The following is an 18,935-nucleotide window of genomic DNA, read 5'->3' as shown; positions in this document are numbered from 1 at the left end:
ATCTACATTTTTTTGGAGTTCCCGTTGTGGCGCAGTGGTTAACAAATCCTACTAGGAAGCATGAGGTTTCGGGTTTGATCCCTGCCCTTGCTCAGTGGGTTAAGGATCCAGTGCTGCCGTGAGCTGTGGTGTAGGTTGCAGATGTGGCTCAGATCCCAAGTTTCTGTGGCTCTGACGTAGGCTGGCAGCTACAGCTCCGATTAGACCTCTAGCCTGGGAACCTCCATGTGCTGTGGGAGCGGCCCAAGAAATGGCAAAAAAAAAAAAAAAAAAAAAAAAAGATGCAAAAAAAAACCATTCTAAAAGATCTGCATTTTTTTGGAGTTCCCGTTGTGGCGCAGTGGTTAACGAATCCAACTAGGAAGCATGAGGTTGCGGGTTCGATCCCTGGCCTTACTCAGTGGGTTAAGGATCTGGCGTTGCCATGAGCTGTGGTGTAGATCACAGACGCGGCTCAGATCCTGCGTTGCTGTGGCTCTGGTGTAGGCTGGCAGCTGCAGCTCTGATTCGACCCCTAGCCTGGGAATCTCCGTATGCCGCGGGAGTGGCCCAAGAAATGGCAAAAAGACAAAATAAAATAAAATAAAATAATTTTAAAAATAAAAGATCTACATTTTTATACTTCCCTTCCCTACATTTTGTGAATTTGATGTCATACTTTACATCTTCATGCTTATCCTTTTTTTGTTAATTGCAAATATGATCACTTTTACAAAATTTTTTGATTTTTTTAAATCTTAGTACTGGCTTATTTAAGTGATATTCAATTTTTTTTTTTTTTTTTTTTTTTGGCCTTACCTATAGCATATGGAAGTTCCCAGACTAGGGATTGAACATGCACCACAGTAGCAACCCAAGCCACTACCACGACTATGCCAGATACTTAACCCGCTGTGTCACAATCTTTTTATATGCTTGCCTTTCCTGTGGTGATTTTCCCTTTTCTGTAGATACTTGCTTATTTTCTGTTTAGAAAATACCTTTCCATATTCCCTTTAGGGTAGGTTTAGTATTGCTGTATTCTTTTAGTTTTTGCTTGTCTGAGAAAATCTTTATCACTCTTTCTATTCCAAATGATAGTCATGCTAGGTAGAGTATCCCAGGTTGCAGGGTTTTCCTTTCAGAACTTTGAATATATCATGCAGTCCCTTCTGACCTATAAAGTTTCTGTAGGGAAATCAACTGGTAGTCTTATGGGGGTTCCCTTGTAACTTAATCTCTTTTCTCTTGCTCTCTTTAGAATCTTTATTTTTAACTTTTGCCGTTTTAATTATGATACATTTTGGCGTGGGTCTGTTTGGGTTCATCTTGTTTGGGGCCCTCTGTGCTTCCAATACCTGGATATCTGTATACCTGGATATCTATTTCAGGAAGCTTTCAGGAATTATCTTCAAATATATTTCAGTCCCCTTCTCTCTCTCCTCTCCTTCAGGAACCCCTATTATGCATAGCTTGGCACTCTCTATATTTTCCCCATAGATCTAATATGTTGTTTCCTTTTTTTTTTTTTTTTTTCCATTTCTCTTTCTGTCTGCTGTTCTGATTGGGTGATTTCCATTGTTCTGTCTTCCAGATCATTTGTTTATTCTTTTGTGTCATTTAGTTTGGTGTTCATTGCTGCTAGATTGGTATTTATCTTGGCAAGTGAGTTGTCTAATTTTGATTGGTTCCTCTTTATAGTTTCTAGTTCCTTGCTACAGAGCTCTGCATATCTGTTGATACTCTTTCTTAATTTCTTTAGCATGTCGATCACTTCCTTTTTGAACTTGAGGTTTAATAGACCATTGAGGCCTCTTTCATTATTCTTTCAGGGGACTTTTTAAATTGGGAACAGTTCCTCTGCTTTTTCATTTTACTTAACTTTCTCTGTCTGTTTGAATTTAGGAGAACCAGATATTTACTGTGGTCTTGGGAGTATTTTTATGTGGCAGTGTTCTGTGTAGACTGTGTTTGTCCACAATTTTTGGTGCAAGGGCTGAATGTGATATGGGTACCAGGCCTGTCTTTCTTCAGAGTGTGCTGGCCATTAACCCCTTGATAAGGGGATGTGATTGGTGTTGTAGTGTCTGGAGCCTGTGCTTGATGAGAGGCAGGACTTCCTCCTTGCTCTATGATTGTCACCATCTTGTTGAAATCAGGGTCTGCTTCCTAGTTGTTGGAGTAGAAGTCCTTAGGGTTGGGTTTGATAAGCCTCTATTACCCTTGCATGTGTGCCCTAAAAGAACTGATTTCTGAAGCAGGTGACACCCTCATGGTCAGAGCAAACCTGTGCACCACCTATGTAGGTGTGTTTGCGGTTCTGCTCAGAAGCAGCCCAAAGATGCATCCCTTTTCTGCTGTGTTTGTCCCAGATCTGTTGCAAGGCTGTAGTGTGGATCTGAGAGTCTGGGCTGGCTCGTGGCACACTTCTCCCCATTCCTGTCTGCTCCAGATCTGGTGCTAAACTGCACAGTGGAGTGGGTGGAGCTTCCATGCTCTCAATAGGAAACAGATCACTGCATACTCCAGCCCAGAGCCTATCTGCCCAAGATTCGCCACTTAGATGCCGCATGTTCTTGTGGCACTGCCTGGTGTGTGCACTGATGATGGTCGCCACAGCTCTGCCTGGATCACACCCCAGGAACCCTGGTCTGTTCCTGTGTAGTTAGACTGAATCTTTGCCCTGATCTTGTGCTAGGTTGCGGTGTGGAGTGAGCAGCGACAGGGCATTCACCCTTCAGATTGGGAAACGCAGCAGGGAAGCAGCTGCCAGTGCAAGGCTCTCTCCACCCTGATGGTGAGCAAGCCAATACACATATACTCCTCATGAGGGGAGTCGAAGCTTCTCCAGTCCTTCTCTCTGTGTCAGTGGGCTTCCCAGCAGGCAAGGGGCTTGTCTCTCCCATTCAAGACCCCAGAACTGAGATGCACATGTTGCAAGTCTGTCAGCTTCCTCTCCACAATGAGGGTCCACCCATGTGGATGTTCTCGTCTTTATGGATGCCTCTGAGGGGCACAGGTCCTGACCTGATGCCTTTCTCTGTCCTACTGAGATACGTGGAGATCTTCCTTGTAGCTCTAGTTGTATAGGAGATCTTCTGTCAGTTTCCAGGCAGTTTTCTGTGAAAACTGTTTCACATGTAGATGTATTTTTAATGTATTTGTTGGAGGAGGTGAGCTCTATAATCCTCCTGAGTCTGTCATCTTGAAGTTCAAACTTTTAAGGTTTGATGTTTCAAGGAAACTAAATGAAAGTGGTCATTAAAAAGGACCTCACTGGAGTTCCTGTTGTGGCTCAGTGGAAATGAACCCAACTAGTATCCATGAGGATGTGGGTTCCATCCATGGCCTTGCTCAGAGGGTTAAGGATCTGGTGTTGCTGTGAGCTGTGGTGTAGGTCACAGATGCAACTCGGATCCCGCATTGCTGTGGCTGTGGTGTAGGCTGGTGGCTGCAACTCCAGTTAGATGCCTGGTTTAGGAACTTCCATATGCTATAGGTGTGGCCCTAAAAAAAAAAAAAAAAAGGCAAAAATAAATAAATAGAAATAAAGGACTTGACTTAACATGAGGATTTACCTTGGTGTTTCTTTAAATAATTAGCTCTTTAAATGCATTTGCAATATGACTCAAGTTTTAATGAACAGTGTTTTCAAAGTATGTATTTAAATGAAACATGCCTGTATGAAGAGTTTACTTATTCATTTGCAAATGTACATGTATATGGCTATTTTAATGTATACTTAATTTTTTTCATTTTATACATTTACAGTACTTTCAGATACACATTGAAATATTTATTTTAAATATTCACATATCTGTCACAGATACTCTGGAATTGAAGATAAGGTTTTTAATCCTATTTATTTAAAAATCATTTTCACCACCACCGTCTAAAACAAGTTTTCGTTTTTGATATAACCACTTGTCTCAGGCTGGTGCATATCCTTCTAGACCTTTTCCTTTGCATATGTACACATACCTGTGCCCATACTCACAGAAAATTTGTAGTACTATTTTGCAGACTTCTTCCCCCACTTTTTTCTTTTTAAAATTTTGCCTGTCTCTTGGAAGAAAGGGGGTTACTTGCTATTTTAACCAACATTTCCTTGATTGCTACAGAAATTGAGAATTATTTCATATGTTTGTCTATTTATATTCTGCCTTATTATGAACTGCCCACTCATAGTAATCCTTTGGTAACTTTTTTAAGTTGCTTCTGTTGTTTAGAATCATTTTGATGTTAAGTTTATCATTATTCATTTTTGGCTCTTTATTTTTATATCTGTTAAGTGGCAAAGACCTTTGCTACAGCAAGGGCATCAATAGTCACCTAAGTTTCCTTTAAGTACTTTTTTCTACTTGTTTGAATGTTGGCGTTTGATTTCTTTATAATTTACATTTACAGATAGTATGAGGTATGGATCTAATTTTATTTTCTGATTCATAAATAGCCACCTTGCCATTTTTGAGTCATACTGTAAATTAGACAAAATGTGGTCTGTTTGCATAATGCAAAACTAGATAATTAATGACTGTTGAATAAGTGGATCTATAAAACCCATCCTGAGAAAATAACAAGGGAAGATTATTCCTTCTTTGCATATAGTAAAGTTTACATTCAGAGAAGCTCTATTGACTAATCAAAATCCTATAGAAACAAAGTGGTAGAATAGAACTCAGTTTGTCTGACTCCTAGGCCAATTGCTATATTTGCTATTGTGCAAGTAATAGCCAAGAATTAAATGTAGCTAAGAAGCCACATTTCAGAGATGAAAGTTCAAGAACAGTCAGACAAATTGCAGAACCAAATATAGGTAGAAGAAAACTAGGAACTGTAGCATCACTTTAAAAGTGGGGGGTGGTGGAAATGAGCTTAAGGAGGGATGATTATCAATATCAAATTGATGCCCCACAATTATCCCATTAAAAGAGGGTCACTACACTACCTTCTTGGGGCAACTCCATTGTATTCCATGTGAATTATGTTCCTGGGCTTATGTCACACAGTGGCCCTAGAATGAGAACCGAGAAGTTGTAACTAAGAGTTCACTAGCAACCTTTGAGAATATAGTTGCAGTCAGTAGAGTGTCTTTTAATGCATTACATCAATAGTTGCCTCAATTGTGATTAAGTTTAAGATGACAGTTTTCTACAAAAGCTGTAAGAAACAAACATTTTTGGAGTAGCATTGAGCATTTAGCGTAAATTAACAGATTATGAGGTCAACAGTGATTTTCTAGCTATTATGAAAATTGTTACAACATTTCATTAGTACTTAGATTTTTTAAACTGCTGTGAAGTATAACATTTATGATAATATCCACAAATATTGACAGATTCATTGTATTGGGAGGAAAAAATAAACTATATAGAAAATTATAAGAATTGGGTTTTTCTCCTCCTCATTAATGATTGTGTTTGAATCCTTTTTCAGCTGACTCTATTAGTGACCCATTTTTCCCCCGGACTACGCAGATACTATTGGAGTATCAGCTAGGGAGATGGGTGCCACGTCTTCGTGAACCACGAGACTTATATGGTGTCTCTTCTTCTGGTCCGCTGAGCCCAACACGGTGGCCGTACCACTGTGAGGTCATTGATGAAAAAGTCCAACATATTGGTATGTTCTTAAGAGTTTTGGGGGTTCAAACACTGGCACACTTAATTTGGCAAAATTGATTTTAATGAGAAGACTCATGGTATTAGAAAAGGATGTTGGAGTTCCCACCATGGTGCAGTGGGTTAAGAATCCAACTTCAGTGGCTCGGGTCACTGCAGAGGTATGGGTTTGATCCCTGGCCAGACAAGTGGGTTAAAGGATCTGGTCTTGCCATAGCTGCAGTTTGGGTTGCAGCTGAGGCTGGGATTCAGTCCCTGGCCCAGAAACTTCCATATGCTATGGATGTAGCCAATTAAGGAAAAAAAGAACAATGCATTCCAAAAGAAATATAAAATGAGCCATGTATATAATTTTAAATTTTCTAGTAGTCACATTTCAAAAGTTTAAAAAAAAAAGTGAGTGAAATACAAATATATTTAATCCAAATAATCCAAAGTATTTTACATTCTTTTTTTTAAAATATGAAGTCTTTGAAATCTGGTGTGTGTTTATATTTACATCTCAATTCAGTTCCAATTTCTTTACATCCTTGCCAACACTTGTGTTCTGTCTTTTGGATAATAGCCATCCTAACAGGTGTAAGATGGTATCTCACTGTGGCTTTGATTTACACTTCCCTGAAGATTACTGATGTTGACAGTGCAATCCCTATCAAAATTCCAAAGTCATTCATTACCGAAATAGAAAAACAACTCTGAATTCAAATGGAACCACAAAAAGCCACAAATTGCCATATCAATTCTGAAAAAGAACAAAGCTGGAACCATCACACTTTCTGATTGCAAAATATATTGCAAAGCTACAGTAACCAAAGCAGCATGATACTGGCATAAAGATATATATATGTGTGTGTGTGTGTATATGTATGTATGTATGTATATGTATATATGCCTATAGAACAGAATAGAGAGCCCAGAAATAAATGCATGCCTATATGGTAAACTAATTTTTGACCCGAATGCCAAGAATACACAATGGGGGAAAGATAGTTTCTTTAAAAATGTTGTTGAGAAAATTTGATACCAACATACAGAAGAATGAAATTGGAACTTTTATCTTATTCCAAAAAATCAACTCAGAACAGATTAAAGACAGACCTAAGACCTGAAACTGTAAAACTCCTAGAAGAAAACAAGGGTGAAAGCTTCATGTTGTTCTTGGTAGTGATATCATGGATATGACAACAAAAGCACTGGCAACAAAAGCAAAAACAAAAACAAAACAAGTGGGACTACATTAAACTAAAAAGCTTTCGCACGCAAAGGAAACAGTCAAGATAGTGAAAAGGCAGCCTATGGAATCGGAAAAACATCTCAAGATATATATTTCATAAGGGGTTAATCTATAAAATATATAAAGAATTTCTCAATAGCAGGAAGACTAATAACCAGATTAAAAAATGGGGCTAAGAACTTGAAGAGATACTCCTGCAAAGACGACATACACGTGACCAACAGGTATATTTGACTTACTACGTGAACTGTTTCTGTTGTTGGTTATACTTTCCTCTTGGTCTGTAAATGCTCTGTATGTTTAGGAGATTGGCTTACTGTCATATATGTTGCATACTTTTTTCTTAGTTTCTCATTTATCTTTGTTATTCAGGAATTTAAAATTTTTATTTGATCAGTATGTATACTGTTTTTCTATACTGAATTTCTGTGAAATGCTCATATTTCTCTTAACACTTTTCAACTTGTATTTTTTTGTGACTAAATTTTTTATTCATCAGGAATCTATTTTGATGGGAGAAGTGAGCTCCCAGTCTAGTTCTCTTAACTGTCTAGCCAGGTGTGCCAACAAGATTAGTAAATAAATAATTTTCTGTCTACCAATTGGAAAAGCCACAAGTATCATATACTAGACTGCCAGTTCTGATTTTGAATTCTGTTCTGTTCTGTTAACTTGTCTATTCATATGATGGCATGAAATCTTTGATTACTATAGCTTTAAAACTCTTAAGTTTTATTATGTAGTAAACATGGTTCCCTATCATTACTTCTCTATTTTTAATTTTCCAGTTTCTTGGCTACTTTTGCCTAATTGTATTTCTATATGGAATTTTTTAAAAGCCTTCCTAGTTGCCCTAAAATTAATACTGGTAACTTTATTGTGATCACATTACAGTTATAGATTAATTTAAGGACAAGTGGCATCTTTACAGTATTGCATCTCCCTATCCAAGAACAAGGTATGTCTCACTGTTCTAGTTTTCCTTTATCTCCCTTAATATAATTTTACATTATTTTTCTGCACCCTTTCTAAGTTGTATTTGTTAGGTGTTATTTCCTAACTTGTTTTGTAGTAGAAAATTAAGTTTTGTATATTAATTTTGAAATTATCCTCCTTTTGTTTCTCGTTTTTGAATTTTTACACATATGCTGGATATACAGTTACACCATGTAGTAGTAATATAATTAAATCTCCTCATTTCCAATTTTTATATCTTACACTTTTTTTTCTCGACCGAATGCATTGACTAGTAGTTTCAAAAATACTTAATAGATTTATATTCATCTTGTTCCTCATTTGTAATAGGAATTCTTTTAAGTGTTTTCCCTCTAAGCAAAATATTATCAGGTTCTGGTTTGAAATAAGTTTGCCTTTGATCCTATCAAGCAAGTATGCATTTAATCTTATATTATTAAGAACTTTTACCAGGAATAATTACTAAATTTTATTATATGCCTTTTCAACATCTCTGGGGAGAAAGGGTCCTGGCGTTCTCATATTGCCTTGGTGAATTATGCTAGTATATTCCTTAATAGTGAACCAGCTGTGTATTATTGGAATAAATGCAGTTAATCATTATGTATTATGTTTGCTAATATTTTATACAGTACTTTGCTTCAGTATTCATAAATAAGATAATTTTATAATTTTCTAGCTTTTATACTTTTTAAGGTTTGGTATCATTATTACTCAAGATTCTTTATGTTCTTGAACAATTTGAATAATACTGCAGTTAACTGTTCTTTTAAGTTAGATTTCCCCCCACAATATCTGGACATATCTATTATTTGTTGTTTTTGGAGTTACAAAGAGTATTTTTATTGTCAAACTTATGTTTCTTCTTTGTTAGTTTAGGTTTTCTATCTACTCCAGGAATAGTTTTGGTTATTTGTATTTTCCTAGAAAAATAAGTGCTTTTCATAAAGAATTTTTACTTCCATAGATTTAGGCAAAGAATTCTCTTGTAATTGTTATAATTTCCTTTGAACATGAGAGATTTTTTTCCCTATTCTCATATTTTATGGTGAGTATTTATGCATTCTTATTTTCTTCTCCCTGATTATTTTAGTGGGGTTAATCTTACTAGTTTTGTCAAAGAATCAGTGTTCAAATATATTTATTAGTTCTGCTGTGCTGTTTTCTAACTCATTAATTTATGATTTTGTGGTCATTTAATTCATTTAGGCTTATTTTTTCCTGTTATTTAACCTCTTGTTCTGTATTTACCTTCTTGTTTCCTAATATTTTTACCTAATATTATGAAAATTTTCAAATAGGGAGAAATTAAAAGGATTATATAGAAACATCCAGGATCCACCAGTTAGGTTTTTTATCAGTAATTTGTAATATTTCTTTATCACATACATAGCGTAATATCCATCCCTGTCTATACTTATCATACCATTGTAGATTTTCAGTGTATTTCAAAGTAAACTATAGGCATTCTTACATTTTCACCTCTAAAGTTGTCTTTATTTATGATTTAAGGTAAATTCTACATTCAATGAAATGCACGAATCTAAGCGTATCAGTCAGTAAATTTTTGTGTCTATCTGAACTTCAAATTTATTTTAATTTTTTGGGGGGGAATAATTGACTTACAATGTTGTGTTAGTTTCAGATGGACAGCAAAGTGAATCAGTTATGTGAGTATGTTTGTGTGAGAGAGAGAGATATATCTCCATTCATTCTTAGATTCTTTTCCCATATAGATAGTTACAGAATATTGAATAGATTTCCCTGACCCATACAGTAGGTCTTTGTTTTTTGTTTTTTCTATTAAAGTATGATTGATTTACAGTGTTGTGCCAATTTCTGCTGTACAGCCAAATGACCCAGTAATACATTTTATATACATTCTTTTTCTCATATTATCTTCCATCATGGTTTATCCCAAGACATTGGATATAGTTCCCTGTGCTATACAGTAGGACTTCACTGCTTATCCATTTTAAATATAATAGTTTTCATCTACTAACCCCAAACTCCCAGTTCTTCCCACTCCTTCCTCCCTGTCTCTTGGCAACCACAAATCTGTTCTCTATGTCTATGAGTCTGTTTTTGTTTTGTAGATAGATTCATTTGTAACATTTTAGATTACACATATAAGTAATATTATGATAGTATTTGTCTTTCTCTTTCTGACTTCCTTCACTTAGTATGAGAATCTCTAGTTGCATCCATATTGCTACAAGTAACATTATTTTGTTATTTTTATGGTTGAATATTCAGTTATATATATGTTCCAAATCTTAATCCATTCATCTTTCAGTGGTCATTTAGGTTGTTTTCATGTCTTGGCTATTGTGAATAATGCCGCTATGAACATAGGTGTGCATGTATCTTTTTGAATTACAGTTTTATCTGGATATATGCCCCAGAGTGGGATTGCTGGATCATATGATAATTCCGTTTTTAGTTTTCTGGAGAACTTCCATGCTGTTTTCCATAGGGTTGTACCAATTTACATTCCCACCAACAGTATAGGAGGGCGCCCTTTCTCCACTCTCTCTCCATCATTTGTTATTTGTAGACTTGTTAATGATGGCCAGTCTGACCAGTGTGAGGGGGTACCTCACTGTAGTTTTGATTTGCATCTCTCTACTAATTAGCTATTTTGAGCATCTTTTCATGTGCCTGCTGGCCATTGATATGTCTTTGGAGAAATGTCCATTTAGGTCTTTGGCTGATTTTTCACTTGAGTTGATTGCTTTTTTTGTTGTTGAGTTGTCTCAGTTGTTTGTATATTTTGGAGATTAAGCCTTTGTCAGTTGCATTGTTATAAATATTTTCTCCCATTCTGTAGGTTGTCTGTTCAGGGTTGTTTTTGTTTGTTTGTTTTGTTTTGTTTTGTTTTTTGTCTTTTTGGGGCCGCAACTGTGGCATATGGAGGTTCCCAGGCTAGGGGGTCAAATCAGAGCTGTAGCCACTGGCTACAGCCACAGCCACACCAGATCTGAGCCATGTCTCTGACACCACATCTCATGGCAATGCTGGATCCTTAACCCACTGAGTGAGGCCAGGGATCAAACCTGCATCCTCATGGATGCCAGTCATATTCATTTCTGCTGAGCCACAATGGGAACTCCTCAGTTTTTTTTTTTTAATACTTTGCTTTGCTATGCAAAAGCTTGTAAGTTCATTTAGGTTCCGATTGTTTATTTTTGTTTTTATTTCTTTTGCCTTGGGAGACTGACCTGAGAAAACATTAGTACAATTTTTTATTTTTTTATTTTATTATTATTATTATTATTATTATTATTTTGTCTTTTTGCCTTTTCTAGGGCCACTCCTGCAGCATATAGAGGTTCCCAGGGTAGGGGTCTAATTGGAGCTGTAGCCACCGGCCTACACCACAGCCACTGCAGCACGGGATCCGAGCCGCGTCTGCAACCTACACCACAGCTCACTGCAATGCCAGATCCTTAACCCACTGAGCAAGGCCAGGGATTGAACCTGCAACCTCATGGTTCCTGGTTAGATTCGTTAACCACTGAGCCACGATGGGATCTCCAATACAATTTTTGTCAAAGAATGTTTTGCTAGGAGTTTTATGGTAGGTTGGTCTCTCTATTCTGTTGCATTGATCTGAATGTCTGTTTCTATACCAACCCCACACTGTTTTGTTTACTGTAGCTTTGTAGTATTATGTGAAATCCGAGAGAGTTATGTCTTTTGCTTCTTTTATTTCCTCAGAATTACTTTGGCAATTCTGGGTCTTATGGTTCCATATAAATTTTCAGGTTATTTGTTCTAGTTCTGTGAAAAATGTCATGGGTAATTTGATAGCATTGCATTGAATCTATAAATTGCTTTGGGTAGTATGGCCATTTTAACAATATTAATTTTTCCAATCCAACAGCATGGGATATATTTCCATTTCTTTGAATCCTCTTTAATTTCCTTGATTAATGTTTTATAGTTCTCAATATATAAGTCTTTCACCTCCTTGGTCAGGTTTATTCCTATGTATTCTGTGTGTGTGTGTGTGTGTGTGTGTGTGTGTGTGTGTGTGTGTGTTTTACATTCCTTTTCTGATATTTCACTGTTGGTGTACAGAAATGCAGCCGATTGTTGAATGTTAATCTCTCGTCCTGCTGATTTGCTGAGTTGGTCTATCAGATCTAGTAGTTTTTGTGTGGAGTCCTTAGGGTTTTCTATATATAATATCATGTCATCTGCATAGAGTGACAGTTTTACCTCTTCTCTTCCAACTTGGATACCTTTTATTTCTTTTGTTTGTCTGATTGCTGTGGCTAGGACTTCCAATATTCTGTTGAATAAAAGTGATGAGAGTGGGCATCCTTATCTTGTTTCAGATTTTAGCAGGAAGACTTTCAAATTTTCTCTGTTGAGTAGCATATTGGCTGTAGGTTTGTCATAAATGGCTTTGATTATATTAAGGTATGTTCCCTCTATACCCACTTGGGTAAGAGTTTTTATCATGAATGGATGTTGGATTTTTTCAAATGCTTTTTCAGCATCTATTGAGATGATCATGTGGTTGTATGACATTGATTGATTGAACCATCCTTGTGAACTTGGGATGAATCCCACCTGGTCATGGTGTATGATTTTTTTTTTTTTTTTTTTTGGTCTTTTTGCCATTTCTTGGGCCGCTCCCGCGGCATATGGAGCTTCCCAGGCTAGGGGTCTAATTGGAGCTGTAGCCACCGGCCTACGCCAGAGCCACAGCAATGCGCGATATGAGCCACATCTGCGACCTACACCACAGCTCACGGCAATGCCAGATCCTTAACCCACTGAGCAAGGCCAGGGATCGAACCCGCAACCTCATGGTTCCTAGTCGGATTCGTTAACCACTGTGCCACGACAGGAACTCCTATGATTTTTTTCTTAATATGTTGTTGGATTCAGTTGGCTAAAATTTTGTTGAGAATTTTTGTGTCTATAGTCATTAAAGGTATTGGCCTGTAATTTTCTTTTTTGGTAGTATCTTTGTCTGGTTTTGGTAGTAGGGTGATTGTGGCTTCATAGAATGTCTTTCAGACATTCAGAGTGTTCCTTCTTCTTCAACCTTTTAGGAAAGTTTAAGAAGAATGGGTATAAGTTCTTTTTTTTTTTTTTTATTTTCCCACTGTACAGCAAGGGGATCAAGTTATCCTTACATGTATACATTACAATTACATTTTTCCCCCACCCTTTGTTCTGTTGCAACATGAGTATCTAGACAAAGTTCTCAATGCTATTCAGCAGAATCTCCTTGTAAATCTATTCTAAGTTGTGTCTGATAAGCCCAAGTTCCGGATCCCTCCCACTCCCTCTCCCTCCCATCAGGCAGCCACAAGTCTTTTCTCCAAGTCCATGATTTTCTTTTCTGAGGGGATGTTCATTTGTGCTGGATATTAGATTCCAGTTATAAGTGATATCATATGATATTTGTCTTTGTCTTTCTGGCTCATTTCACTCAGTATGAGATTCTCTAGTTCCATCCATGTTGCTGCAAATGGCATTATGTCATTCTTTTTAAGTTCTTTGTATGGTAGAATTCACCCATGAAGCCATCTGGTCCTGGACTTTTGTTTGTACTGAGTGTTTTTATTACGTATTCAATTTCATTTCTAGTGATTAGTCTGTTCAGTTGATCTATTTCTTCTTCTCTATTTTTTTTTTTTTTTTGTCTTTTTGCCATTTCTTGGGCTGCTCCTGTGGCATATGGAGGTTCCCAGGCTAGGGGTCGAATCAGAGCTGTAGCCGCCAGCCTATGCCACAGCCACAGCCACGCTGGATCCAAGCCATGTCTGCAACCTACACCACAACTTACGGCAATGCCAGATCCTTAACCCATTGAGCAAGGCCAGGGATCAAACCCACAGCCTCATGGTTCCTAGTCAGATTTGTTAACCACTGAGCCGTGATGGGAACTCCAATCTATTTCTTCTTGATTCAGTTTTGGTAGGCTCTAGAAAGTTGTCCATTTCTTCTAGGTTGTCTGATTTGTTGGCATGTAATTGTTCATAGTATTCTCTTACGGTTTTTTGTATTTCTGCAGTATCTGTTGAGATTTTCGTTTTTCATTTCTTATTTTGTTTGAGTTCTTTCTCTCCTCTTCTTGGTGAATCTGGCCAGAGGTTTATCAATTTTGTTTGCCCTTCCAAAGAACAAGCTCTTGGTTTTATTTTTTTTTCTGTTGTTTTTTGAATCTCTATTTTATTGATTTCCTCTCTGATCTTAATGATTTCATTCCTTCTGCTGCCTTTAGGGTTTTTTTTTATTATTATTATTCTTTTTCTAAATCATTTAGGTGGTGGGTTAAGTTATATTGATTTGAGACTTTTCTTCATTTTTGAGGAAGGCCTGAAATGGTGTAAACTTCCCTCTAAGCACTGCTTTTGCAGCATCCCGTTTATTTTGGATGGTTGTGTTTTCATTATCATTTGGCTCAAGGTATTTTTTAATTTCCTTTTGGATTTCCTCGTTGACCCATTGGTTTTTTTAAAATAGCATGTTGTTTAGTCCCCATGTTGTCAGTTTTTTCTCATTTCTTTTCCTGTGGTTGATTTCTAGTTTCATGCCATTGTAGTCAGAGAAGATACTTGAAATAATTTCTGTATTCTTAAATTTGTTGAGGTTAGTTTTGTGCCCCAGTATGTGGTCAGTCCTTGAGAATGTCTGTGTGCACTTGAAAAGAATGTATATTCTAATTTTTTTGGATGTAATGTCCTGAAAATACCAATTAAGTCCTAACTTTTCTATTATATGATTTAGGATCTCTGTTGCCTTATTGATTTTCTGTCCATTAATGTGAGTGGGTGTTAAAATCTCCTATCATTACTGTATTTCCATCATTTTCTCCTTTTATGTCTGTTAGTACTTGTTGTATGTATCTGGGTGCTCCTCTGAGGGGTATATATATTGACGATTGTAATATCCTCTTCTTGCATGGATCCTTTTATCATTAAATAGTGTCCTTATTTGTCTTTCTTTATGGTCTTCATTTTAAAGTATTTTGTCTGATATGAGTATTGCAACTCCTGCTTTCCTGTCTTTTCCATTTGCATGAAATATCTTTTTCCATCCCCTCACTTTCAATTTATACATGTCCTCTGCCCTAAGGTGGGTCTCCTGCATATTGTAGGTTCTTGTTTTTTTTATCCAATCTGCCTCTCTATGTCTTTTGATTGGAGCATTCTGTCCTTTGACATTTAAGGCAATATTGATAAATATTTATTTATTGCCATTTTAAAATTTGTTTTCCAGATGATTCTATGTTTCTCCTTTGTTCCTTTCTTATTTTGGTTGGATGATTATCTTTTATTTTATGCTCGTGTCCTTTCTTTTTAGTTTTTGTGGATGTACTGTTTGGTTTTGATTTGTGGTTGCCCTGTTTTTCAAGTATGTTAACCTCTTCCTATATCTGCTTGCTTTAGCCTGATAGCCATATAGCCTCAAACACAGTCTGAAAAAAAGTCTAGATTTTCCTACTTTCCTTCCTCATATGTTATGATTTTATGGTGTCCTTTTTTAACTGCTTCATGTTTGTCCTTTTGCTGTTCTTTGTGTTTATTGTTGCTTTTACAGTAGGTTTTTTTTTTCCTTTTAGATCTGTATATTGGCTTGTTTAAATGATTGCCTTCCAATTGTGATTTCCTCTATCCTATTTCTTCTTCTTTTTTATTTAGAGGAGGCCTTTCAGCATTCCTTTTAGGTGGGTTTAGTATTGCTGTATTCTTTTAGTTTTCGTTTGTTGCAGAAAATCTTTATTTCTCCTTCTATTTTAACTGAAATTCTTGCTGGGTAGAATATTCTAGGCTGCAGATTTTTCTCTTTTAGAACTTTTTTTTTCTTAGGGCTGCCCTTATGACATATGGAAGTTGCCAGGCTAGGTGTCAAATTGGTGCTGCTGCTGCTGGCCTGTGCCACAGCAACGTGGGATCTGAACCACATCTACAACCTACACCACAGCTCACCGTAATGTCATATCCCTGACCCACTGAGCAAGACCAGGGATTGAACCTACATCCTCATGGATACTAGTTGGATTGATTTGTGCTGCGCCACAATGGGAACTCCCCCTTTTAGAACTTTGAAAATGTCTTGCCACTCTCTTCTGGCCTGTAGTGCTTCTGTAGCGAAATCAGCTGATACCCTTATAATTGTCTTTGTTTTTCTCTTGCTGCCTTTACAATCTTCTCGTTAACTTTTGCCATTTTTTGTTTGTTTGTTTGTTTTAACTTTTGCCACTTGTATTATAATGTGACTTGGCGTGGGCCTGTTTCAGTTCAACTTGTTTGGGGTCCTCTCTGCTTCCTGTATCTTGGTATCTGCTATCTTTAGATTTGGAAAGTTTTCAGCCATAATTTCTTCAAATATATTTTCAATCCCCTTTTCTTTTTCTTCTCCTTCTGGAATCCCTATTGTACATAGATTGGCCTGCTTCATATTATCCCATAGATCTCTTATATTGCTTTCATGTTTTGTCATTTGGTTTTCTGTCTGCTGTCCTTCTTGGGTGATTTCCATTATTCTATCTTCCAAGTCACTAATTCGTCCCTATGCATTATTTGTTCTGTTCTTCAGTGCCTTTAACTCAGCTTGCATCTCTACAAATGAATTTTTCTAATTTTTCTTGGTTCCTTCTAATATTTTCTAGTTCCTTTCTAAAGTAATCCGCATTACAGTTCATATCTGCTCTTAATTCCTTCAGTATTTTCACTATCTCCTTTTGAACTCTGTGTCTATTAGACTGTAGAGGTCTGTTTCATTATTTGCTCCTTGAGGTGAATTCTCCTGTTCTTTTAACTGAGGATGGTTCCTGAGCTTCTTCATTTTGCTTATATTTTTCTTATTCTGTGAGTTTAGAGAAAACAACTACTGTAGTCTTGGAGAGCTATTTATATGCGTGAGCGCCCCTAGGTATTTTGCGAGAACTTATTTTTTATCTTTAGGGTGCTTTGCATACTTCCAGGGAGATGGAGGCAATAGTCAGGGCTAGTAGCTAGTGCCTGGTGGCTGGGCCCTTAATGGTGGCAAGGACCTGCAGGAATGTGGTACAGGCCACTTCTAGTTGCAGGGCCCTGGGAAGTGAGTGATCAGGCAGGTGTAGGTGATGCCAATGGTAGTAGCAGGGTGGGTTTATTCCCAGGTGAGAGCAACAAAAGATGGTGCTTGGTTGCAGTGCCCTCTTTTTTGCTGACCTCTGAGGTGACTGGGACCGCAGCTGAGCCTGTTCACAAACCCCTAGTGGTTGTGGACCATGCTCCCCCTCTGGTTTCTGAGACGACTGCTGTGGTTTGCTCCCACCACCTGCAGATCACGCAAGAGGTGCCATGTCATGCTTAGCACCCCACTGCCCTTAGCCCACACAAGAGGCGCCCTGTCACCTGTGGCCCATGCAAGTGGCATCTTGCTATCCATGGTCTGTGCCAGAGATGCCCTGCCCTCTGAGAGTCCACTCATGCACAGGGAAAGATATTCCTATGGCGGTCCACCCCTCCTCTCTTTGCCCTCCCCGACAGTGGCGCCTTGCTTCTCCTGTGAGCCCAGACCTCCTCCCGGGTTTCCTCAGCTGTGGTGCTCAGCTGCCCAGCCCATGGTGCACCACTCCCTAGCCCTCCAGGCTGTCTCCACACAGCCAAGCCTAGTCTTCTCCCAGGAACTGATATCCAGAGCCGGAGTCTCAGCTCCTGGCCCCTATCCGTGCATCTCAGACTGTGGTCTCTGGGGGTAGTGGTACAGATGATCTGTGCAGCTCTCACTCTGCTTTGCCCTCCTCAGTCCACCTGCTGTGCTTTTTCTCTGCAACTCTGAGGTGCCTCCATCTCAGCTGATCTCCCCGTTGGTTACATGGCTTCTCAGGGTGTGGGTTCCTCTTCTCTTTCTCAGCTCCCTCTCAGGAGTGCTAGTCCCATCCTTATTACTTTTTTTTTCTCTTTTTTCCTTTTGTTCTAACCAGTTACATGGAGGGCTTCTTGCCCTTTTTGCAGCTTTAAGGTCTTCTGCTAGCATTCAGTAGATGTTCTGAGTGAATCATTCTACATGTAGATGGGTTTTTTTGATGTGTCTGGGAGAAGGTGAGTGCCAGGTCTTATTCTACTGCCATCTTGATCTTCTCCATGATTTAATATTTCCTAACCTAAGTGCTGTTTGCTTTGTGATAAAGCATTGAACTGTATTTCTTTGTTTTTGTACTTTTCATAAGTGTGGTTTCTAATAAGCATCTTGTTTAAATATTTAGTTTGTTTCTGGCCATGTGAGTTATGGGTAGAAGTATGTTTTGGTAGAGTTAAAAAGTGAGCACAAATAATTGGCAAAAAAAGATACATATATCAGTGCAACAGAATAGAGTCCAGAAATAGACTAACACATTCATAACCAAATGATTTTTAGCAAAGGCACAAAGCCATCATGTAGGCCTAAGGAAAGTATTTTCAATAATTTGTACTGTAATAACTTGTTATTCACATAGAAAAAATAAATCTTTACCTCTACCTCACTCAATATACCAGAAATTAATTCAAGATAGGTCATAGGCCTAAACGTGAAAGTCAGTATTTTAAAGCTCCAAGAAGAAAACATAGGATTTTATCTTCATAATCATGGGATAAAGCAGTAATACCTTAGAGAAGATCCAGAAAGAAAAAGGATGCAATGAAAAAAATAAAGAAATTTGACGTCTTCAAAATTGTAAATTTTCACCAAAGACACAGTTAATAACATGAAGAGGCAAGCCAGTCTGTAAGAAAATATTCCCAACATGTATTGACAAAGGACTTGTGTGCAGAATATATGAAGAATTTCTGCAAATCAATATTAAGAAGAAAAAATCCTAATTAAAAAATGAGTAATGGGAGTTCCCATCATGGCTGAGCAGTAGCAAATCTGACTAGGTAGGATCCATGAGGATGCAGGTTTGACCCATGGCCTCGCTCTGGTGTTGTCGTAAGCTGTGGTGTAGGTTGCAGATGTGGCTCATATCCCATGTTGCTGTGGCTGTGGTGTAGGCCTGCAGCTGTGGATCTGATTTGACCCCTAGCCTAGAACTTCCATGTGCTGAGGGTACAGCCCCAAAAAGCTATACACACACACACGCGTGCGCACATGTGTGCACACACACACATACACACACACACATATATATA

The 18,935-nt window shown here is 37.7% G+C and overlaps 2 protein-coding genes across 3 annotated transcripts in view; one reads left to right on the top strand and one right to left on the bottom strand.

Moving 5' to 3' along the window:
* The window catches only part of CYREN (cell cycle regulator of NHEJ), a 139,007-nt gene that overhangs the window by 13,887 nt on the left and 106,185 nt on the right, over nt 1-18,935 (bottom strand). The window lies entirely within an intron of this gene.
* AGBL3 (AGBL carboxypeptidase 3) overlaps nt 1-18,935 on the top strand; it is a 99,377-nt gene that overhangs the window by 13,335 nt on the left and 67,107 nt on the right. For both annotated transcript variants that reach the window (XM_085005399.1, XM_085005400.1), the window contains exon 4: nt 5,416-5,601. In XM_085005399.1, coding sequence (XP_084861525.1) covers nt 5,416-5,601 — 186 coding nt within the window. The remainder of the gene's footprint in view (nt 1-5,415; nt 5,602-18,935) is intronic.

This window comes from Sus scrofa, chromosome 18, assembly GCF_054392235.1.
Source record: "Sus scrofa isolate SSC_HxYL_T2T_F1_AM1 chromosome 18, Sscrofa_HxYL_maternal_Yorkshire_Landrace_v2.0, whole genome shotgun sequence".
Classification (NCBI taxonomy): domain Eukaryota; kingdom Metazoa; phylum Chordata; class Mammalia; order Artiodactyla; family Suidae; genus Sus; species Sus scrofa.
Note: the sequence above shows the minus strand (reverse complement) of the source record. Positions and strands in the feature narration are given on the sequence as shown.